The 25,318-nt window shown below is 42.7% G+C and overlaps 1 protein-coding gene across 1 annotated transcript; it reads right to left on the reverse strand.

The window, feature by feature from the left end:
* Positions 1-7,804: 7,804 nt before the first annotated feature.
* On the reverse strand, positions 7,805-16,401 carry PDCL (phosducin like). Its single transcript, XM_007094373.3, has 4 exons — positions 16,201-16,401; positions 14,574-14,750; positions 11,697-11,878; positions 7,805-9,309 (listed from the first exon to the last, which is right to left on the reverse strand). The coding sequence occupies exons 2-4, from the start codon at positions 14,743-14,745 to the stop codon at positions 8,758-8,760; spliced, it is 906 nt and encodes a 301-aa protein (XP_007094435.2). The 5' UTR covers positions 14,746-14,750; positions 16,201-16,401; the 3' UTR covers positions 7,805-8,757.
* Between the last annotated feature and the right edge of the window lie 8,917 nt (positions 16,402-25,318).

The raw sequence follows: 25,318 nt of genomic DNA on the forward strand, positions 1-25,318 counted from the left end.
CACATCAGAATCACCTGGCATGTTCAATAAAATGCGTATTCTACCCTCCAGCCCCAGACTTCCAGGATGGGGGGGGGGGTGGGGAACAGCTGGAACTTCCTTTTGAATAAGCACCTTAGGTGATTTTGATGCAGGTGGTCTCCAAGGCACAACTGCAGAATCCTTGCCCTAAATCTTGTAAGACTTGAGACTCTGCCAAAAGGGAGACAGCATCCTTGCCTTTAGAAAGGCTGTACTTCGTGGGAAGCGTTCAGAGGTAAGAGGGAGGCTGTAGAAATACACAACTCTGGAAAAGACAGCAGGCCTACCTGGAGGGCAGAGGATTCTGTGATTCTGACCAACTCTCCTTCGAGGTAAGTTTGAGGTATCCTATCTCTCCTTCCTCTCTTGATTTTATACAATTTACTAGGAATCAGTGTCTTTTATTTAACATTTATTTTTGAGAGAGAGAGAGAGAGAGAGAGAGAGAGAGCATGTGTGGGGTAAGGGGCAGAGGCGGGGGGGGGGGGGGAGACAGAAAATCCAAAGCAGACTATGTGCTGAGAGCAAGACAGCCTGATGCAGGGCTTGAACTCATGAACCATGAGATCATTACCTGAGTCGAAGTCGGATGCTTAACTGACTGAGCCAACCAGGGGCCCCTAGGAACTGGTGTCTTAGTTCAGTCCATAACACCAACACAGGGCAGGCACCCCTCATATCTTCCCAGCAGCCTTTCTCGGTGGGCATCATTGTAGTCTGTGCATAGGTAAGGCTGCCAAGCATACTAAGATCCTGACTTCTGAGCTCTGAGTTCCTGGGTTTAAGTCCCGACATGATTATTCACTAGCTGGTTGACCCTGGGCAAATTGCTTACCTATAAATGAGAAGAATAATCTCTCTCTGAGGTTGTTACGAGAATTATCTAAGAAAATACACATTAAGTGCTGAGAATAGGGGCACCTGGCTGGCTCAGTCAGTGGAGCATACGACCCTTCTTGGTCTTGGGGTCGTGAGCTCGAGTCTTGCATGAGGGGTAGAGTTTACCTTAATTTAAATTAAAAAATAAATAAAAAGTAATGTGCTTAGGGGCGCCTGGGTGGTTCAGTAGGTTAAGCGGCTGACTTCGGCTCAGGTCATGATCTCGCAGTCCGTGAGTTTGAGCCCTGCGTCGGGCTCTGTGCTGACAGCTCAGAGCCTGGAGCCTGTTTCAGATTCTGTGTCTCCCTCTCTCTGACCCTCCCCCGTTCATGCTCTGTCTCTCTCTGTCTCAAAAATAAATAAACGTTAAAAAAAATTTAAAAAAAAAGTAATGTGCTTAGGATAAGGACCTAGCACCTAATATGTCTCAATATATGTTGGTCACTCTCACTACTACAGTTAGGGGACAAGAAGTCACTGGGGATAAATGACAGGACTGGGATTTGAACACAAAGCCTGTGCTCTGAACTAGGGAGCTCAGGACTCTTCACTGGGGACTAGTGGGTGCCCCCTGCCTTCCTCTTCTCTTCCTGAGCCAACGTTTCCCTCAGCTTTAACTGACCATAATATGAAAGTTAAGTGTATGTATGTTGTATTCACCAAATAATGTTTTGTTTGTTCTGTTCCTCATTAATAAACTGTGTGAATGTAATACTTTCTAGTTCTCCCTCCTAAAAAAAAAAAACAAAACTCTCTAAAGTGACTAGTACGGGGTACTAGACATCACCCTCAGCCCCTAAGCCCCAAGTCTGTGGCTAGGCTTACCGACAGCCGCAGAACTATTCCTTCCCTCTCCTCTGCTGCCACCGTGTGGTCATATCAGGTTATAACCGGTATTTCCTCTTGCTTTGGGTGGGATGAGGTTTTGGTGTTTTTGTTTATGTATTTTATTTATTATTTTTTAATGCTTATTTATTTTAGAGAGAGCGCGTGAGCTGGGGAGGGACAGAGAGAGGGGACAGAGGATCCGAAGCAGGCTCCAAGCTGCCAGCAGAGAGGCCTATGCCGCCCAAACTCACAAACTGTGACATCATGACCTGAGCCAAAGTTGAATGCTTAACCAACAGGCCACCCAGGTGCCCCAGGGCTGAGGGTTTTTAACTTGAACTCGTAATCTGGTTCTCAGGGAGCATAGGTAGTACACCTCTGATCAAAGTTATGTAATATTTCTTGGGCCGCATGGGTGGTTCAGTCGGTTGAGTGTCTGACTCTTGATTTCATGAGCTCAGGTTCCCGGGATTGAGCCCCCTGTCGGGCTCTGCACTGAGCATGGAGCCTGCTTAGGATCTCTCTCCGTCTCTCTCTGCCCCTCCCCTGCTCTCTCTCTCTCTCTCTTCTCTCAAAATGAATTAATTAAAAAAAAAAAAGATATGTGGGGCGCCTTCTCTCTCTCTTCTCTCAAAATGAATTAATTAAAAAAAAAAGATATGTGGGGCGCCTGGGTGGCTCAGTCGGTTAAGCATCCGACTTCGGCTCAGGTCACGATCTCGCGGTCCGTGAGTTCGAGCCCCGCATCGGGCTCTGGGCTGATGGCTCAGAGCCTGGAGCCTGCTTCCGATTCTGTGTCTCCCTCTCTCTCTGCCCCTCCCCCATTCATGCTCTGTCTCTCTCTGTCTCAAAAATAAATAAACTTAAAAAAAAAAAAAAAGATATGTAACATTTCTGGAAAAGCAATGTAACAGCCTTCTGCCCTAATGTGAATTCCAACCTACTTCAGCCTTCGGGAATTTCCCCATTTAAGCAGCAAACATGCACTTCCATCAATTCAGATCAGAAACCAGAAATAATAGGATACAGTCCCTGTCCCCAAATAATACATCATAGTATTTTTGTAAACAAATACAATTCAACTGGGGCAAATACACATGCTGAAGATGGGGTTACCCAACAGGAAATGGAGACAAGATCATTCAAGTCACCAGGACTTCCATGTGTCACATTTAGGGCAAACCTCAAATTTTTTTTCTTAAACTGAATACAAAATGATAGCATGAGAACAACAGTAGATAATGTACTGAGACGTTTCTATGTGTTGAGCAAAGTGCTAAGTACTTTGCTGGTATTAATTCGTGGGCCTGTCATGCAAACTCCTGTTACCCCAGTATATACGTGAGGAAACAAAGGTACCGCCAGTTTTTGCTGGAGTCAGGCTCTGAGCCCTCAAAACTTTTCCTAACCAATGTTGCCATAACTCATGGGAGCTCGTGCAGTGGTGTTACTGTTTCTTCCTGAAGAGACACTAAAGACTTATCAAGGATCCAGAGAGGATGGGAGATTTAAGCTGAGTTTTGAAGGATAAATAATGATTTCCCATGCTTCCAAGGGGGCTCCAATGTCTTCAGTAAGGCTTTTCTTTGATAAGTGGAATCGGGGCCTTGTGCAGGATGGACAGTAGATAAACAGATGACATTTATAGGATGTTTACTCTGTGCACACTATGTGAAGAACTTCAACCCGTTGGATGAACCCTGGCAGCAGCCTTCTGAGATAGTTACTATAACTATCCTCCTTTGGGGACCAAAGCTCAGAGGGACTCAGAAATCCACCCAAGGTCATTCACACGAGCAAACATCAATTCTTGAGGTGGAAGGAAGGAAGATGGGAGCGAGACTTCTTTGATGATCTTTTTTTATAGTGTTGGCTTTCAAACTAGGTTAATGTTTTATGTGTTCAAAACAGTTCAATCAAAAAGGATGAAAAAAGCAAATCCAAAAATGGAATCGTGCAGAAACAAATGAATCTACTTTTTTTTTCCGTTTTCCATCTATTTTGAGATCCCCATAAAGCTATTTAACAATTAATTTATTTTTAGTACTATGTAATATGCAACTTGTGGTGTCTTTGAATTTGAAGTCAAGTTATTCACACAAATAAATCTATTTCTATACCAAGTTGACAACATAACCACACAGAAAAAAAATAATTCAGATGACTTTTTTAACTCAATACTCTACATCCTTAGAAGGACGTGCTCTAAGAATGAAGAAAAAAAAAAAGGAGGAGGAGGAAGAGGAGAAGAAGGAGGAGAAGAAAGAGGAAAAGAAGGAGGAGGAGGACAGGAAGGAGAGGAAGGAGGAGGGGGAGCAGGAGGAGGCAGAGGAGGAGGAGGAGAAGAGGAAGAAACAGAAGAAGGAGAGGAAGAAGAGGAGGAGGAAGAGGAAGAAGAAGAAAAGGGACGGCAAAGAAATCTTGAAATTTTCATTTAGGGTTGCTTTTGTTAGTGGCATAGGCATAATTATGAAGCTATTTAGTGTGTATTATGTGATGATAAAAATGAATAAATACATGGATGCTGGGAATTGTGTTTCCACTGAAGTATCCATATGAACTCATACATTTTAGAAATCCCTATTTTTCCTCTGTCCACTGAAAGGACCTAGAAGCAGTGACATCCCACTAGCAATGAGCACATAGCACCTGGATTTTAGTTCTAAATGTCATTCTCCATAAAAGGAACCAGAGCTTCTTGGAAAGTGGCTAATTCTAAGTCCTTAGCAGAGAAGTTCCATGTGATTCTGGAACAGCTTAGACCAGAAAGAAGGTAAGTACTCGAAAACTAATGGCTTATCTCAAAAGGAGACAGGAATTGGCTTGCAAAGGCAACCAAAGCCCCAGAAAGAATTATGATAATAGACACTGAATTTTTAAAAATCTGTAAGTTCACAGCATTCCTGGGGCGGGGGGGGGGGGGGGCGGACAGGGAGATAGAGTTCTGTTTTGTGCAAGATCAGGTAATAAATGCAAAAGAAAAGACAGAATTAGAAATCACCTTTTGACAAAACCCAGTGTAATAACTTGGCTCAGGCAAGGATCATCAACAGATGCTAAAGCCCTCAGGTAGATGGTTGTTGGGAAAAAGACACTCGCACAGTCTCAAAGTATCATACCCTTACTACTCACAAGAAGGCAAATAACCTTACAATATGGAGATCTGGCATTCACCACCTTGACCAAGTGATTAAACCTAGGGTCACTGAGCTGACATCAGGGATTCCCTGACTTGATTCAGTTAAGACCATGTAACATCACTTCTGGTCACATTATCACCCCAAAAGAGGAAATAATTAGAGAAATCAGAGTGTGGGACATTCTGTAAGACGACTGGCCTGCACTCTTTAAAGAGGCACTGAAGGGGGTGCCTGGGTGGCTCAGTCGGTTAAGCATCCAACCTCAGCTCAGGTCATGATCTCACCATTCGTTGGGTTTGAGCCCCGTGTCTGGTTCTGTGCTGACAGCTCAGAGCCTGGAGCCTGTTTCAGATTCTGTGTCTCCCTCTCTCTGCCCCTCCCCTGCTCTCATTCCATCTCTCTCTCTATCGCTCTCAAATATTAAACATTAAAAAATATAAATAAATAAATAAATAAATAAATAAATAAATAAATAAATTCTCTCCCTTTACTTCCTCCAACTATTTTCTTTTTAAATTTTTTTAAACTTACTTCCTCCATTTTTTCTTTTTTAAATTGACCGATTTTATTGTCCCTTGATCATTTGCTTTCCCCACCCAGACTAACATGACATCGTGGAAACGGTGAAAATTTCGGAAGTACATAGACCTGATTTTAAATCCTGCCCTGCCCACAAGCCCTGTGTAGTCCCTTAACCCTGCTAAGTCTTGGTTTCTTCATGTCTGAAAGTTACTATTTATTTCCTACCTTGAAAGGCTGCCGGTATTCAGTGGGCCCATATGTTCATTATTGAACGTTTATTGATCATTACCAAGTGTCAGACACAGTAGTGGGCACTGGGGATGATAGAAACACATATTTGAAGGCTGTGTTCTAAATATTTTATATGGATTGATTCATGTTACTTATTCTCATTTCACAAAGGAAGAAACTGAGGTGCAGAGGGGTTCAGCATCTTGGCCACAAAGCTAGTAAACGTTAGCCTATCATCCCTGGAGTGAACAGTAATTATGCCACGCACAGGGAGGAAAACAAAGTCTGTGCCTTCACGGGACTCTTGTTCTGGAGGAGAAATGAAATCTGGAATACCACGGGGACATAGTTTCGGATAGACAAGTAGCAGTTTCTCTTCCCTTTCCTCAATTCCATGACTAAAAAGGAGAATCACATAAAGAGGAAGAGATCTGAGCGTCCGCTTTCAACTCCTTCTCTCCCTTACCCAAATAAGTAAGCCGTTTGGTGATGGCTGCTGTCACTCACCTTGATCCATACATCAGTGATTCCCACGCTTGAACAAGCCTCAGAATCACCTGGAGGGCAGGAAAAGTCTGCATCTCACACAGGTTTCCCAGTGAAGCTGATGCCCAGCTCTGGGACCACATGCCGGGGACCACTTCACAGAACAGGTGAGGTAAGTATTGACACTGCAGAGGTGAGGAAACAGGGCTGCAAGAAGGCTGGGTACCTCACCAGGAGCTGACAGGATTTGAACCCAAACCTTTCTGGACTCCCAAGCCCATGCTCCTTACACTACATCTGAGTAAGAGATTAATACTCAAGGATTTTCCCATTCCATGTCTGTTCATTTCATTTTGGAATCTCTGTTCTTGAAAGGCAAAGTTAAGGTTCTGTGAGTGCATATTTTCATTTCTGATTGGAACGAGAGATAGCTTCTAAAAACTATTTTACAAATGCTCCTGTCCCTTCAGCCAAGAATTCCTCTTCCAGAAATCTATACTAAGAGAACTATCCAAAATATGGCTCAAAATGCAAAAATGCTAAGTATTTTAGTGAAAAACTGGGAATCTAAATACCCAATATTAAGGAACTGGCTAAATAAATCATGGCATATACAAATGATGGAATATTATGAAGGCATTAAAAAGTATTTATTTAGAATTTTTATTAACATGTCAAATTATTTATGGCATCATATTAATAAAATAGAACACGGAACTAAATCCAATAAGCTCTCAATGTTACTAAAAATAGTGAAAAAGGACTGAAGGAAATAAACAAGAACATTGACAACAGTTATCTCTGCTTCTTCTACACTGTCTACAATGAGTTTTTTAAATCAGAAAAACCATGCACTTTCTTCTTACTGATTAACTACAACAGATATTTGTGAGACCCTTCTAGTTAGTCAATTCCTGAATAACCAGGAAAAGCAAAACTGAATTCTAAAGCTAATCTTTTCATTCCAGATTACATTTTCCCTGACCTTAGAATGTACACCATTTTAAGCAAAAAAAAAAAAAAAAAAAAAAAAGAGGAGGAAAACATTCAAATGACAATCATTATTATAAATACAAATACAAATACAAATACAAATACAAACAGAAAAAAAAAAAAAGCCTAGAAAGATTCCTGTGAAAATGATAACGGGAATCATTTTTGGTTGGCGGAATTATAGGACTCGTAAAAGCTCTTTTTAGCTTAACAATTTTTATCACATTTTCTACAATGGACACCTACTACTTCTGTAGTAAAAAGTCTTTGCTGTTTTTCAAGAGACAACCATGAAGCAAATCACAGCACATCTACACAATGGAATATTAAGAGCCATTTTTAAAATGTGGTAGACTAGTAATAACATGAAAAAATTTTTGATACATATTAGCTGACCATACTATAAAACAGTATGTTCAGAATGATCCCATTGTTTTGTTTAAAAACAAACAAGCGGGGCGCCTGGGTGGCGCAGTCGGTTAAGCGTCCGACTTCAGCCAGGTCACGATCTCGCGGTCCGTGAGTTCGAGCCCCGCGTCGGGCTCTGGGCTGATGGCTCGGAGCCTGGAGCCTGTTTCCGATTCTGTGTCTCCCTCTCTCTCTGCCCCTCCCCCGTTCATGCTCTGTCTCTCTCTGTCCCAAAAATAAATAAAAAACGTTGAAAAAAAAATTAAAAAAAAAAAAAATAAAAAAAAAAAAAAAAATAAAAACAAACAAGCAAAATGTCTATGTATACAAAGAAAATACGTTGGAAGGAAATATGCCAAAATATTAATAGTGTTTTACCCTAGATGGTTGGATGGGACATTATTCTAACTTTCTTATTTTCACTTTGTATTGCGGCAAATTTTCCTCTGTTGAATATTACTTTTCAAATATGCAAAAAAAAAAAAATTTTTTTTAAAAAGCTACATTAAACAAAAAAGTCACATTGTTAAATAAGAGAGAGAGAGAGACAAAGAAATTAGCAAGAGGATCTTATCCAAAGATCCTCCAATTTCAAAAGGCTTCCCGGCTCCAACCCAGCTCTGATGTTTTTAAATCAAGCTGGCCTTCCAGCATCAGGAGCACAGTCAGCCTCAATCCTTCCTCCTATTTAAGACTTAGTAACGTTTCAGCAGGACACTGGCTCCCACAGCAAAGGTCACCCCTCTTGATGGGGCAAACATCATTGTCTGGAACCTTTAAACAAGACCCCGGTAGAGAACATCTGATTACAAGTAAATACAATTTATAATCACTGATGAAGGGGACACACTATTTATGTTGCAAATAACACACTAACTATAGAATTATATTCCCAGGCCTGGCAGAGACCTCTGAGATCATCTGAAGACAATTTCCAGGACACTGTCTTTAGGATGTTATGTAAATATTGACTAGAAACAATAACAGAGATGTCATGCTAGAGAATCTTAAGTAAACAGTTCAAAAGCCTGGTTTCCTGTTTATACAGTTTGAAGTCACTTTGTACTGCTAGCCACAAGGTGATTTAGCATTCCAGTTTAATCTAAGAATTTCTTGACTTTACATATAATAAAAGGGACTACAAAGAACAGCTGGAAAGCCACACAACACAGGAAGGAACAAAAACAAATCCACAGACATGTGTCTTCCAGCCCAAACAAGGAGAAATCTATGCAGCTAGACTATCAGTTCAATCTATTTCCAAATCACTGTCCTCGCTGTGACAGGTGGCAGAGTTACACACAGACGTGAGTACCAAGACTTCTTTTTCTGGGAGCAATCCAAATTCCTGTAGAAAAGCTTCGAGGTCCACAGCAAAGAAATCTTCCCCCAGCTGGTCAGTGACACGAACAAAATTGCCAATCAACTCACCCCCCTTGTAGATCAGCAGGGCCGGAAGGGCATTCCTGGTGAAGCGACTGCTGGCCCCAATAACTGAGCTCTTCACCCGGCAGAATTTGACAGCTGGGTACTCGGCAGCAAGGCAAATCATGCAGCCGTTCATGGCTTCGGTCCCCGGAATGCCGTCCTCATAAATATGGACCATGATGAGGGTGCTTTTCTGTTCTTTATCGATCATCTCTAAAAACCCTTCTCCACTGGGGATCTCAAACACCTGCTTGAACTGGGGCCCCTTGTGAAGCTGCTGCCGCATCTCTTCCATCCTCTGCTTCCGGTACTGCTGTAGAAACTCCTCGTCATCTCGGTCCTCATTCATCATGGCAAACTCCTTCAGAGTCATCTGCAGGACGACCAGCAGGTGAGCAGAACAAACACAAACTGAACTCTGTGACAATAGTTAACATGTACCGGGACACATGGGTGGTTCAGGTGGTTGAGCAACTGACCTCGACTCAGGTCGCGGTCTCATGGTTTGTGAGTTCGAGCCCCCCATCGGCCTCTGTGGGGACAGTGCGGAGCCTGCTTGGGATTCTCTCTCCCTCCCTCTCTCTCCCTCCTTGACTTGCACACGTGCTCTCTTTCTCCCTCTCAAAATAAATAAATAAACTTCAAAAAAAAAATAGTTAACATGTACCACATGCTTATGTTACGTGAGCTCAGTACCATGCCAAGTGCTCTGTATGCATTAAAGCTCGCGGAATTCTTACGATAACCCCACTGGGAGGGGATTTCAATTGACCCCATCTTACAATTGAGGTTCAAAGACTTGAGATTATCTGTACCAGTTCACGTAGGTACAAGCCCAGAATTCAAACTGGATTTTTAAAAAATCTAGTCTTTTGGGGCTCCTGGGTGGCTCAGCTGGTTAAGTGTCTGACTTTTGGTTTTGGCTCAGGTCACGATCTCACAGTTCATGGGTTGGAGCTCCACATGGGGCTCTGTGCTGACAGCATGGAGCCTGCTTAGGATTGATATTCTCTCTCTCTCTCTCTCTCTCTCTCTCTCTCTCTCTCTCTCTCTCAAAAACAAATAAATAAATTAATACATATATATATATATATATATATATATAGTCTTTCAGCTACTGTATTATAATGTCTCTCCCTCCAAACAGACATCAATTAATATCACTTCATGAACTTGTTTCTTTTGGTCAGTCTCAACAATAGATTATTTTATCTACTGTTTCATTTTTGTTGAAAAGACAACAGGATACTAAGGAATTTTAAAAATTTAAGAACACTCGTAATTCTTGCTCTACACCCTCCCCACACACACATATACATACAAAAAACACACAGTCACACTCTCTAATACCATATTTTGCTTTTTATTACCAGGCATATGCTGACATCATTTTTGCTTTTATAACAGCAGTTGTGGATGTACCAATTAAGCTATAACCTGCTCTTGCCACTTGGCATTATTACATCACAAATATTTCCCCCTGCTTCTCAATTATTTTTTATAGAATGACGCGTACTGTGCCATATTTTGCTTGACTTCCCCTTTTCTGGCACTGAGCTGGTTTCCAGCTCTGCTCTGCGGTACACAACCCAGGAGGACAGGGACAGAGCTGCTCTCAACCGCCCCATGCGGTCATGTGTTGCTTTATCTGCTCTAATCTCAGCATAAGGAAGCACTGTGAGCAGCGGGCACACAGCCCTGCCGCCAGCTCGAGACACAAAAGTTGTCTTCCTTCTCTGGGCCTGGTGCGGCAAGACATCCCCACACCCGGAACAAAGCCTACCTCTGCCCAGTCCGGCACCAATCAGACGGTGGAGGCCGGGGACCACAGTAGAGCAGGATGGACATTTCTGCGTCACGGCCAGCACAGCACCGTCCTTCTTCCCAGCCCCCTGCTCCCAGCTTTCCCATCTACCTCGGCCCACCAGAGTGCCTCTGAGCCATTATGGTCAGAAAGTCTAATGCCCTGAAATCCTCCTCCTGCTCCAGGCAAATGACTCCTCATTTAATCCTCTTATCTGCTCCCTGATCCTGGCTGGCATTCCCAGCCAAGAACTGCTTTGGGCTACAGCCAAATGATCTCAGGCACTCCTTGACATTCACCCACGTTCAGAGGCCAGGTGGAAGGGGAAATAAAAGGTCCTTTTGATACAGGGCAAGTAACAGAGGGTCAGGGGCCTATTTCCAAGTATCTTCCAGAGTGTCCATTTGCTTCTACTGTGTTGCCTTGTTAAGAGTAAATTCTCATGAATAGGCTTCAGGTGAAACAGAGCAGCACCATGGAAAGAGCAAAAAAAACCTGGGTGAGAATCCCAGTGCTTATAAGCATTTACTAGTTAGATGCCCTGAGCCAAGTCCCCTCTCCTCTCAAAGCATCGGTTTCATCATCTGTAAAACAGGGATAAAACCACCAACTTCAGAGGGTTATTTCTGGCCCAAGGTAAGACTTCCATAAAGCACTCTGAATGGGCCAGGCACTTCGGGGGCCTTTGTACCCAGAGAGCACTGTGAGGTAGAGGGACTGACCTCACCGGACCCCTGACAAACCAGATTCAGAACAGAAGACACACCCCCACCGTCTCCAGTAGCAGAGCTGAGGTTCAAACCCCAGTGTGTCCGAGTTAGGACGTGACTCTACTTCCCCTGACACTACACAGCTCTGTGGAGGCCAAATCAAACACCTGCACCTCTTGGATCACTGACCCCAGTTGCAACAGCCAGGAGCGTTTCTCAGAGAGGCCCGGGGGGGCTGCTAATTACCTTCCCACTGATCTTCTCCTGGAGCTCCTTCTGTTGGCGTTGCTCCTCCTCTTCATCCAGATGGGACCTGCAGGTCATTGACAGCTTCTTGATCAGCCGTTCCATTTCCCGGCACTGCTCCTCCCTTTGCTCAGTCTCCAACTGTTTGAAGCGGCGCCAGTCATTTATCACCCCTTTTGGACCTGGGTCGATGGTGAACATGGAGGTGACCAAGGAGAGCAGGCAGAGAATTACGGACCAGCTCACATCTGTCTAACGCTTGCTCCGCCGACTGCACGGTAACGCTCACGCGGGGCAGCAGGGTCCACGTAGTGACGTCCACTGCAGCGTGGCTTGCGATAATTAAGGGGCCGAGCTAAAGGTCCGACATTAGGAGGCGCACTAAATAAGTAATGACTTATCTACTCAAAGGAAAATGAGGCAACTCGTAGAAAGAATGAGGTAGCTATAGGTTTTCTTGCCATAAAAGATGTTCAAATACATTAGGTCAAAAAAAAAAAAAATAAATAAAGAGCAAAATGCAGAACAATATCATGGTATGATCATCCAATTTTTAGAAAAGGAATTGCCTGTGTACGTACAAGTATTTACAGGTATTCGTATATGTGCATATACATTTGTATGTTCATAGAAAAAGGACTAGAGAAGAATAAGTCAACCGTTAACAGAAGCTGTCTCTAGCTAGTAAGCTCCAAGAGCACTTGTGAGACAGAACTTCTATTTTTTTCTTTCTACCTTAATACATCCTGTATTACCTGGATTTTTATAACAAGATTGTGGCAGGTTGTTCTGTTATTCAAGATACCCCCAAGCCTCCCTGCCCCTTGCCATGTAACTTGTAGGACCTCTTATGGGATGAGTACACGCATCCCCAGCCCACTGATGTTGGGTTTGGCCACGTGATGTGCTTTGGCCAATGGATTCTGAGCAAAAGATTTATGAGCCATTACGTTTCCAACAGCCCTCTCTTGCTCGCTATACCTGGTCATGAAAAGGCATGTCCCGGTCAGGGGCTGCTCTTTCAACCCTTCCCTAGAATGACAGGACATATGAAGCAAAAGCAGGGCTGCTGACCCACACGAGCAGCAAGTAACACATTTGAGAAATACACCTTCACTCTCACGAGCCACTGAGATTTGGAGGCTACTTGTTACTGCAGAAAAAAATATAAAAATCTATGTGAGAAAAACTTTAAAATGCTACCAAGAAACACTAAGAAAGACCTGGTTAAATGGAAAAGCAATACCATATTCCTGACTAGGAAGACCCAACATCACAAGGGTGCCAACAACCCCTAAATTAATTTATATATTCAATGTATTCCCATGTGTGCACGTTCCTAAATTTGCTTTGGAAAAATAAGAAAGCAAAAGTTGAGGGGTGCCTGGCTGGTTCAGTCAGTACAGCACGCAGTACCCAGTCTTAGGAACTCTATCCCATGTTGAGGGTAGAGCCTACTTAAAAAAAAATTGGGGGAAAATGATGGCACAGAAGAGTACTGAAGGTCAACTGGCCCCACCATGTACTAAACATGTAACACAGTCATTAAAAACAGTGTGATGTAGCACAGTAAAAAACAAATCAATGAAAGAAACTACAAAGTATAGCTAAAGATAAAAATATAAACAGAAATTCAATACATGATAAGACTGACATTTCAAAGCAATGGAGAAAAGACAGCTAATTCAATAAATGGTGTTGAAATAGTGGGTAAAATATGAAAAATACTAACGTGAAGCCCTGCCACATACCTTGCACCAAAATGAATTCCAGATTAATATTTAAGTGTAATATTTAAGTGTAAAAAAAAATCATAAAAGTATTTTAAAAAGGCATGGGAGAACTTTTTATAATCCTGGAGAGAAAAAAGACCTTTTCGGTAAGAAACTAAATTAAGAAACTATAAAATAATGCCTTCAGGTACATAAAAATAAAAATTTTCTGCCCAGAAAAGAACACAAAGTCAAAAGACAAACCACAAATTGGTAGAAATATTTACAGCTCATACCACAGATTAGTTTCCTTAAAACAAAGCTCCCTAAAAAGAAAAAGACAAACCACCAAATTTTAAGAATGAGCAAAGGACAGGAAACTCGCTCTTAAAGTTATAAAAGATGGGGCGCCTGGGTGGCTCAGTAGGTTAAGCCTCCGACTTCAGCTCAAGTCATGATCTCACAGTTCGTAAGTTCAAGCCCTGCGTCAGGCTCTGTGCTGACAGCTCAGAGTCTGAAGCCTGCTTTGGATTCTGTGTGTGTGTGTGTCTCTCTCTGCCCCGCCCTCTCTCATAAATGAATTAACATTTAAAAAAAATTGTTTTAAGTTATAAAAGAGGTTCAGTGTCCCTCTTGAAAAGGTAGGAAATAAAACTACAGTGAGTTACCATTTGCCATCCATTGAGGATGGCGAAGATCACAAATTCTGGTAAGAGTAGGAGGGCAAGTGTCTGGGGAAAAAACACATTGCTGGTTATAGATAAACCAGTGCCACTTCCACTGACAGCAATTTGGAAATATTAAAATGTAAAAGTATAAATATGCCATTTCTAGGAATTTATACTAGAATTGGTATATATTGGTATACATTTATACCAATATATGCATACCTATGACTTAAGTGACATCAAACAACTATTAATTTGAGAAGCCGGATTCAAAAGCAGGTCTGTGTTTACTGTGTGTGATCGGTCTGTGCATGCTGTGCACACAAGTCCACACTGTGCACTAAGATGGCCAGAGCACACACAGGGAAATGCCGACAAAAGGTTATCTCTGGAAGTGGGACTGGAATTAGAGAGCAATGATCAGGAGACTTCTGACTGATACATATTTAATGGACATTTTTTTAAACCTGTTCCCTGGGCTCAGGGATTTCCAGTACCTGTGTTGACTGAGATGCCTTCCCCTGCCAACTCTGCATCTGCAGGCATCGAACTGCCGGCCAGGGCGCCACTGCCTCTGTCCTTGTCCTCGTGGTCGCTGTCCTCATCCTCACTGCTGCTATAATAGTACTGGAGCTTCTCCCCCAGCAGCTTATCATCCAGGGTTGTCATGGCTCCTGAGAGAGGCAATGTATCAGGCTCTTTGCTGACGTGACCCAGACAGACATGAATCGGATGACTAGGGGCTCACTTATGCTGAGATCCTGCTATTTACAGGACCCTAACATTGACTTTTTTCATAAGCAGGACCTCAACAAATCCATACCATAATTGTGCTCTTTTTGTAGAAGGTAAAACTAAAGCCCAGATAAGGGAAGCTTCTTTGCCAAACTTCACAGCAAACGGTGGAGCTGGGATCAAACCCTAGGATGCTTGACTCCAAGAGACTGAAGGTGTGAGTCACTGTCTTCTGTAAACCATATCCTGTACTAATGTGTTAGCTAGGAGAAATCTGCTTACTGATCGGAGGTTTTATCTACACATACTTTTAGGGTTTTCTACCAACTAAGACTGCTGGGTCATTGAAAGTTGGGTAAGAATCCTCAGGAAAAACTCCAAACAGCAGCATCAAGAGCATGATGCTGAGTCACTGTCTAAGCCAATCACTGATCTGTCTCTTGCCCTCAACATCCCCAGTGGATGGATGGGCTCTGAAAGCCCTACCAACTCTGGTTAAAAGAAGAGCCCGTGATAAGATTTTACTAATTCCCCAGAGTTTAAAGGACAATGGTTAGAACCGAGAGCCTGCATCAGAAGAAGCCAGGGGCATTTGGAGAGAGAGGTGCAGCTTAGCCCCTCACAGGCCAGCTTGCCTTTCCAGCAGGGAGGGTGACAACTCTAGTCCTCTAAGTATCGAAATTCTAGGATTCCTTCATTAAAGACTTCTCACCCGGACTGTTAAACTCTGTTACAAAGTGGCTCTCCCACCCGGCAGGGGGCCTTGAAAGCAGGGACCTCCAAGGCCTAGCACAAGGCCTCCGCACAATTCACTAAGCACTTAAGGACACAGCTTGGATCGGACGGGAATGAGAGACCGCAGTAGAAGACAGAGAAGGTGCACAGGAGGCAGGGTTTACTGAGAGAAACGTGCAGGTACGGGGAGGGGTGGGGGTTTCGGGGAAACAGAACCAAACTTAAAGAGGCATGGCGACTCAGGCGGTGCAAGACCAGCAGACAGACCAGGTAGCGGTGTGCTAGGTGAGGGCGGGGCCTCTGAGGAGGATGCGGCCAGGGCGGGCCAGTGGAGAGGTTCCCGGAGGAGGCGGGGCCAGAGAAGGGCGCGAGGAAGGCGGGGCCTGGGCGGAGTGGGGCTGGGCTGGAAAAAGCGGAAGGGCTCTCGGAGGAGGCGGGCTCGTGGAGGGGCGGGGGTGGGGCGGGGCCAGCGGAAGGGCGGTGGAGGGGCGCGCGGAACCTTTGGGGGAGCCTGGTGGAGGTGGGGCCAGAGGAGGAGGCAGGCAGAGAAGTTGCAGAGGCCTGGGGGTCGAGGGGGATCACAGACATCACCGAGCACCGGCATTCCATCACCTCCCACACGTATTCCATGCCCGCCGCTTCTTCCCGACTGACCTCAGTGCAGTTACCCGGCCTAGGTCAGTCTGGACGCCTTCGGGCTGGCAGCTTCAGGGACTTCGAAGGAAGGGAGCGCTCGGGTGAACGAAGAGAAGTGGGTCGGCGCCTTGAGCACTAAGAGAAAAGCCGCCGGAGTCCCGACTGCGCGGACCAATGAGGCGGCCTTCCTGCGGTCGGGCAGACACGCTGCCCAATTAGGAAAAGCCTCCTCTGGTGGTTGAAGGAAAGGCTACGGGTCCTCCTTTGGGACAAAACACCTCGACGACGATAATACATTTCAATTTGCTTTGTTTTACTTTAAATGAAAAGCTACACTGCATATACCCAATTCTGAGTAGTAAGAAAAGTTTGTTTAGTTATCTTTGAAGTTTCTGAAATCATTTCACATGTGTTTTTCATTGGTTCTTAATAACATCGCGACTCTTATGACAGACTCAGACGTTAATTTGCCCCAAAATAAAAAAAAGCCCGGTCCTTGACAAAGCTATGTGAATTCCTGAACCGGATTCTAGAACAGAAAAAAGGACACGAACGGGACAACTAACGGAATGAGGTCTATTAACGATAGTAGTGTATCAACAGTTTTAATAATTGTACTATGATTAAGATGTTAATCTTTGAGGATTCTTGGTGAAGAATATAGAACTCTATGCTACTTTTGCAACTTTTTTTAAAACCTAAAATGATTTCAATTTCTGAGTCCTTATTAAGGTGTCCAGTACACAACCATAAAGTAGAAAGCTTTGTGCAAATTGAATCCTTCAAAACATCCTAAAACAATACACTCTAAAATAGGGCTCTTAATTTGACAGAGAGATTCTCAACTTGCGGTTCTACAACCACCTGAAATTGTCTGCAAATTTATTATACGGGCCCATTTTTCCGAGAAGCTGTTTGTTTAGACTATCACGACTGAGAACTCCCCTCCCCAAATTTAGGAAAAATCATCCCATGGACATCCTATGGTATTTTTTTTTTTTTTTTTTTGTATTTTTGTTTGCAGAGTGAATAATCTTACCTTAATCAGATCGGTGTGAACAATTAACCAACTGGAGGATGCTTGTGATTTGCTTTAAGTGACAAGCCAGCACCCAGCAACAGAGCCTCTGCATGGCCCATTCCCTGTAAATATCTGTTAAATGAATGCTAGATGGATGCTTTGCTTTTAATTTTCTTGACATCTCCCTGAAGCAGGGATCTTTATCCATGGACTGTCCTTTGTCCTTCAAAATTCACTTTAAATTGAAGGCTGTAATCCTCAGTGCTTCAAAGATCCTTGTTTCCCTGGGCAGGTTACCCTCCCACTCATTAAGAGAAGAAATTCACATCTCTTTCCCAAAATATGCAACACTCTCTCCTCTCTCCTGGCTCAGTTTACGACCTTGATTCTTATTTCGCCTGAAAAACAGAAGCAATCAAAAGGGACTTGCACTTGAGGCCACCGTGAAAATATACCCACAACCCTTGCATCCCATCCCATGGGCACCCATTCATGACAGAGCACCCATTCCATGAATCACTCCTGTAGTGAATCCTGCTCCTCCAGCCTAGTAAAGGACTCTGTTCCTGCAATTACCTCCTCTCTGACTCCCTGCATATTCAAACTTCCTTTCTACAGTGTGCTAATATGCTTTCCTGGTTCTCTTCCAAAAAAATCCTCTCAGATACCATTTTCCACCGTTCAGATAGTTAAATATCGGAAACTTTGACAACAGCATGACTGTGGGGAATGCATCGCTGGTGAGGTGTAAATTGATACAACTCTTATAGATGAGAAATATCTGTCAATATTAAAAAATAAATACCTTTAGTCCAGTGACTCCCCTCCTGGAAGTTCTTCCTATAGATATACTTGCATGAACATAGTATTTCGTTGAAAAAAAAAAAAAAGGTGGAGAACATTATGTATTAGTTTCTTGTCTTTTGCATAAAAAAATATGGACAAATAGGGGCACCTGGACAAATAGGGTGGCTCAGTCAATTGAGCGTCCAACATCAGCTCAGGTCATGATCTCACAGTTTAGGGGTTCAGGCCCTGCGTTGGGCTCTGTGCCTACAGCTTGGAGCCTGGAGCCTGCTTTGGGTTCTGTGTCTCCCTCTCTCTGCCCCTCCCCTGATCATGCTCTCTCTCTCTCAAAAATAAATAAACATTAAAAAAATATGGACAAATAATGTTATTTGCTTATATATGCATAAAGAAAAGCACTGAAGAATACATAAGAAATAAAATAGTTATCTTTGAGAGACAGAGGCAAGTCAGGAGTGGAAGACTTTTTAGATGTGTTTATATGTGTATGTTCTAGAGTTTAAGAATAATTTTTTTGTAGTTAATACTCCCTGAAATGTCCCTTCTGGTGCATTTTTTTCTCTTAAATTTTTTCTTAACATTTTACTTTTTTGAGAGACAGAGTGAGCAGCGGAGGGGCAGAGGAGAGGGAGACACAGCATCCAAAGCAGGTTCCAGGTTCTGAGCTGTCAGCACAGAGCCTGATGCGGGGCTCGAACCCATGAACTCGAGATCATGACCTGAGCTGAAGTCAGACGCTCAATCAACTGAGCCACCCAGGAACCCCCTTTCTGGTAGAGTTTTAAGACTGATTTTCATTGATGTCTCTTTTAATATATTCACTCTCCTGGTTGTATACGATGGAGGGATATATCTAGTGGTGTCCTCACTGGGAATATTGTTTGCATCTGTCAGGAATATGATTGTATATATTAGTTAGTTGCCTAACAATACTCAACAGGACTGCTGAACTTAGCAGAATTTTGGGGTGGTGTGTATTATGACGTTTCTGTTTAATGGGAGTACCATGTGTAATTTATAGTTCTTAAAGGATTTTACTTGTAAGATTTTATTTATCAGTAGATCATACTGAAAGTATTTTAGTAGGAAAACCTAAATCCATAGCTGTTTTGTGACTGTTAAAGCACTTTCATTTTTTTTTAAGAAAGAGAGAGAGAGAGCGTGCAAGCAGGGGAGGAGGGTAGAGGGAGAGAGAGAGAATCTTAAGCAGGCTCCACACTCAGCCCAGAGCCCCTGCCAAGGGTGTGATCCCATGACCCTGAGATTGTGACCTGAGCAGAAATCAAGAGTCAGATGCTCAACCTACTGAGCCACCCAGGTGCATTTGCCTTTTTTCAAGGGAAAATCTTGATCTAACCAAAAGATTTATAAACCTTTGTGAAACATATTTGAAAATTTAAAGTAACTGAATAAAATTCATATAAAAGTGTTTAAATGCCTTGAGGCATGGGCTTCAAGGCTTGCTCTACCCTTACAGTTTTTCCAGATTACGATGGAGGTAAAACAGGATTTGGTCTTCCACTGAGTTTCCCACCAATATTTTTGTAAATTTAGAACAAAATTGTCTTTGTCACTGGATTTTTTCTTATAGAAGTATTAAAAGTCTAGAGATGGTTCGGGGTGACATTAAACAGTATAAGGATTATTTGCAATAACGAGTCTTTTCCTTTCTTTCATTTCCTCTTTTTTTCTCTCCCCCACCCCCCACCTTTTCTCTCCCTCCCTCCCTCTTTTCCTTCCTTCCTTCTTTTTTGGGGTGTGTGTGGCCAATTTGTGGCAATTGAGAGTCTTTCTTATTTCAAAATTAAATTTGGGTATTAATAAATATACAATCAATAATAATTATTTATATAATATTTATTTTTATTTATTTTTAATTTTTTACATTTATTTATTTTTGAGAGACAGAGGGAGACAGAGCACGTGTGGGGAGAGCAGAGCAGAGCGAGCAGAGAGAGAAGGAGACACAGAATCTGAAAGCGGGCTCCAGGCTCTGAGCTGACAGCACAGAGCCTGACGCGGGGCTCAAACCCACAAACCGTGAGATCATGACCTGAGCTGAAGTCAGACGCCCAACCGACTGAGCCACCCAGGCGCCTCGATATAATATTTAGATACATGTCTCTACAGTTTTAAAAGTGTTATCTTTAATGCAGGCTTTAATTTTGTTAACTGAAATTTTCTTTAGATGTTGGGTTGACTTTAAGGAGCAAATTTCTTTCTTTTTTTAAATATTTATTTATTTTGAGAGAAAGTGAACAGGAAAGGAGCAGAGAAAGAGGGAAAGATAATCCCAAGCAGGCCCATGATGACAGCACAGAGCCCATTGTGGCGCTCAAACTCACGAACCCGTGAGATCATGAACCTGAGCCGAAACCAAGAGCCAGACACTTAACCGACTGAGCCACTCAGGCACACCTAAATTTCTTTTCAAAGTTTTGATTAAGGCATCTGAGAAAAATCAGAAAAACTCTTTGCTTTCATAACTTTAGTAACTATTTTTCTTTAAATAGCTCACACACTTAAAATGTAAGGAGCACAAGTTTTTGGTTTTTTTTTTTTTTTTAGAAATATTTGAGTTTCTCTTATTTCATATACTTTTAAATCTCTATAAGCCAATCAAAATAGAGCTTCATTAAATTTTGAGATCTTATAATAACAGATATAACCTTTATTCTGTTAATATGGTAGATTACACAAGTTGATTTTCATATACTAAACAAACTTTACGTTCCTGACATAAACCCAATTGGATATGGTGTGTGTGTGTGTGTGTGTGTGTGTGTGTGTGTATACACACACACATATATATACACACCTACCTCAGTGGGTCTAGCAATAGTCTTCCCATGGCCTTGTCAACATGAAAATTGGTGCCCTGAAGACCTGCCTGCATGGTCACTCAAAGGCTTCCTGTCTGCGGTGATGCCAACGACCTCCACAGATTCCTGTGTAGCTCACTTGCAGTCCGGAGACTTGCTTTCTGCTGGCTAGCAACCAGTTCCAGCCTGGGCAGACCAGCGAACATCCCTGTTGTCCAGCGGGCTGAACTTCAACTTCTGCGCCGAAGTCTGAACTATAGCCTTGGTAAGGGGGGGCTCTTTCCAAGTAGGGAAGGGAGCCATATGGAATTTCTCTAAGCCACAGGGTACCATATGGCATTTCCTTTTATCTTATGGTCATTTATTAGATCTTAATAATTCTTTGTGTGAAACTTCCCCTGTATGGTTTGTGTCTCCCGACTGGAGATAAAGAGGTCGCTAGGTCTAGTCCACACTCCGGGAAAGGGGATTACTCAGAGCATGAATAACAGGGGTGGGCGGGGAGGTGTATCAGTCCCTGACAGTGGTCTGGACCAGGTGACTTGCTTCTAAGTAATAATGACAAAAGAGATGGGATCTTGCTTGCTTTCAAGATCAGGTTACAAAAGATTGTGACTTCTTTATAGCCACCCCTCCACTCCTCCTTCTACCCATCCCCCCCACCCCGCCACCCAACACCTGACTTACAGCCTCCTCCCACCCCCTGCCCCCAGTCTCCGGCTCCTCTTGGTTGCTGCTTAGATGAGCCTAACCACCATACTGATTGTGAGAGTTTCATATGGCAAGGAACTGAGGGCAGCCTTCAACAAATAAAAAAACCGAGGCCCTCATTCCAACAGTTCGGGAGGAACTGAATCCTGCGAACAATCCAGGGAGTGGGCTTGGAAGCAGATGCTTCCCCAGGTGAGCAGGGAGATGACTAAGGCACCAGCCACCACCTGTGAGACCTGAAGCACAGGACCCATTGAAGGTTACATGCAGATTCCTGACCCACAGAAACTATGAAATTATTGATGTTGTTATACTAAGCCACTAGGTTTTTGGGTAATTTGTTATGTGACAATAGGTAAGTAATACAAGAGTTATGCCAATTTTTCTTTTGATCTTGTATCTGTTTTGGTAAATTGTACGTTGAAGGGAATTTGTCCATTTTTAAGTTAAGACTGTGTAAGTCCAGTTTATCCATTTCTTTCAGAGGTAGGCCAGGCATACGAATTTATTTACTCATAAAATACTTGAGAAACAAAAATCTTATGTGCACACAAAAATATGTATACAAATGTTCATAGCAGCTTTATTTGTAATAGTAAAAAATTTGAAACAACCCAACTGCTCTTCAGTGGGTGAATGTTTAAACAAACCGTGGTACATTTACTACTCGGCAATTAGAAGGAACAAATTACTAATACATGTGACAATTTGGATGGATCTCAAGGGAATTAGGCTGAGTGAAAACAAGCCAATCTCAAAAGGTTACATCCTATATAATTTCATTTATATAACATGCTCAAAATGACAAAATTATAGAGATAGAGAACAGATCAGTGGTTGCCAGGGGCTAGGAATGAATGAGGATAAGGGAAGGGAATGGATGTGGATGTAAAGGGGTAGCAGGAGGGATCAATGAGGTGACGGAACACTGTTACCTTTTTCTTTTTTTCCAGTTGTTATCTTGGGAGTAGTGGTGATTCCACAAATCTACATGTGATAAAACTGAATACAGCTACACACACACACACACACGTGCACGCACATGTGCAAATGAGTGCATGTGAAGCTGCTGATATCTGAATAAGGTATGTAGATTGTTACAAATGTCAACTTCCTGGTTTTGATATTATACTATAGTTATGAAAGATGCCAGCATTTAGGAAACGGTGTGAAGGGTACACGGGTCCTCTATTATTTTTCCAACTTCCTGTGACTCTGTTAACTATTTCAGAATACAAAGTTTAAAAAAAAGAAAAACAGTTGAACTCATCCAGTCTCTTGGGTTACAATATCTATTTTAGATAGGCACCCCACTCCCACCCCAACTCTCCATCCAGTTTTCATGAAGGTTCACTTTTTAGTAAAGACCTTAAGAAAGGGAGTTTCTAGTCATGAAGACATCTGGTGAGGGTGGGGGCAGAAGACTTAATCCTTAGAGATTAGCAAGCATAAAGGCCCTATGATGGAAGCATGCCTGGTTTGGTGGGCAGTAAGGTTGGAGCATAGTAAGCATAGGAGCAAAGAACCAGAGAAAAGGCTTGGGCTTTCAATCTGATGATGATGCATTTGAAGGGTTTTGAGCACAAGAGTGAAATAATCAGACTTAACAGTTTAAAGGGATCGTTCTAGCTGCTGAAGGAAGATGAGGGAAGAAGCAGGGAGAACAGGAAGCCATTCAGGCTAATTCAGGTGAAAGATAGTAGTGGCTCAGACCTGGGTGGTGAGAAGTGGTCAAATTCTGAATACATTTTGAAGGTAGAGCGGACAGGATTTGCTACTGGACTAAGAGGGACGGATAGTGATTGAGGGGGAAGTATCTGAAATGGGGAAGACTGGAGGTGTAGTTTGGGGAGTAGGGGGAATACCAGAAACTCAGTCTGTGACATGTTAAGTCTGAGAAGTTTCTTAGGGATCCAGACAGGGATGTCTGGCAGACTGACCTATCTAAAACTGCCCACGGTGCTGAGAATTACCACTCCCACCTTACAAAATCTCATCAGTGGGTTACATTATATTCATTCTGGTTTTACTCCTCATTATCTAAATTCACCTTTTACTTCTTGTCTATCTCTCCAACTATAAGTTTCACGAAGTTAGGGACTAGTTCACTCCTGTATCCTTAATGCCTGGTACATAGTAGATTCTCATAAAAAAATATTTGTTGAATGTCTCCGAGAACCATATGGGCCTGAACGTTTGACAATGGATGTTATTTAATACCTTGGCTAAGACAGGTCCCAAATCTATTTTCATTCATTATAGCAGTGGTGCCCAAACTTCTCTGCACATTGGAAGCATTCGGGGAGCTTTAAAAGTACTAATGCCTTGGTCCAACCCCAGAGATTGTGATTTAATCGGTCTTATGTGTGTTCTGGGCTTTGGGATTTTTAAAAGATCCCTAGGTGATTGCAATGTGTAGGTAAGTTTGGAACCACTGCACTGTGGAATTTTCAATTGTATCTTAAAGGAAATAAAATCTTCCTGGAATTTCATTTCCTTAAGTTTCCTCTCTTTTGCTTGGATCAACTATCCATGTTTCTTCCTCTTCTTCCTGATCTAAACTGTCACTCCAGGGCTTATACAAGATTACATGTCTCACAAATAAGGGTCTGTTCTCAGCAACAATATCTGGGACTCTAAGCCAAATCTAATCCACTATAGTGTGTAGATGTCTAATACCTTCTCTCTACAACAAATCGTCAATGGCTGTCTCCTGCTTTCCAGATTCACCCCTCTCTCCCTCCATCCCTGCTTGGCCACCTCTAAACACTTCTTACCTAGATTGCTGACCTGGCTTCTCTGCTGGTCTTTCTCCAGCATCACCTCAAACTGCTACCAAAGTGATCTTTCTAAAACCCCAAATTGTTCAGATCATCTAACTTCCAAGACTCCCTAACAGTCTTTTTATTATGGTATTCAGTGTCCTTCATAGAGATCCCTGCCTACCTCATCTAGTCATGTGAATTCAGGCAAATGCTCTCCCTTAGTCTTCTCACCTGTAAAATGGTGACAATAATGGTCCTAGATTTTAATATACCTGTAGCACTTAGAACTGTGTCTGGAACATATTAAGTGCTCTAAGAGTTACGTAAACTATTCGTTAAAAACTCCTTGCATTGTAACACTTATAGCTAAAACAGGTTCCAATCGTCACCCTCACTCACTGCCTTTGGGAGGTAGAACAGACTTGAGTCTGACTCCACTACTTTCTAGCTGTGAGCCTTGGGCAAGTTACTTAACATCTCAGATAGAAAATAGGGATAATATCTATAGAGAAGAACTGTTCAGGTACAGAGTGGGTTGTCGTGAAGGTAGGGTAGGTGCTTGGGTGTTTATTCCCGTCTCTGCCTGGTGACCTGTTATTCAGCCTACAAAATCTAGCCTGGGATCATTTCTCAAAGAACCATCTCCTCTGGCTTACCACCACTACCATCTGCCCCATAATTTACCTTTTGGAGTTTCCATACACCCTACATTAGAACATAGCTCACTGAGCTGGTTATTCAGATCTGTCTTCCCCATTTTCTACACTGTGAGCTTCCAGAGGAAGGGTTCGTGTTTTATTGAACTTAATGACCAGCACGGACTAGGGCTTATTACCATTTATGTATTTGTCCTATTTCCTTCCTCACCTAGACTGTGAACTGCTAGTATTATCTATGCCCTCATTTCCCATACAGAAAGTACTTTATCTATATTTTAATGACTGAAGTGACTGGATTACAAAATATTTCAACCTTCCTGGTCTATTCATTCTTCAGATCCTTCCCAGGAA

This window comes from Panthera tigris, chromosome D4 (genome assembly GCF_018350195.1).
Source record: "Panthera tigris isolate Pti1 chromosome D4, P.tigris_Pti1_mat1.1, whole genome shotgun sequence".
In the NCBI taxonomy this organism is placed as follows: domain Eukaryota; kingdom Metazoa; phylum Chordata; class Mammalia; order Carnivora; family Felidae; genus Panthera; species Panthera tigris.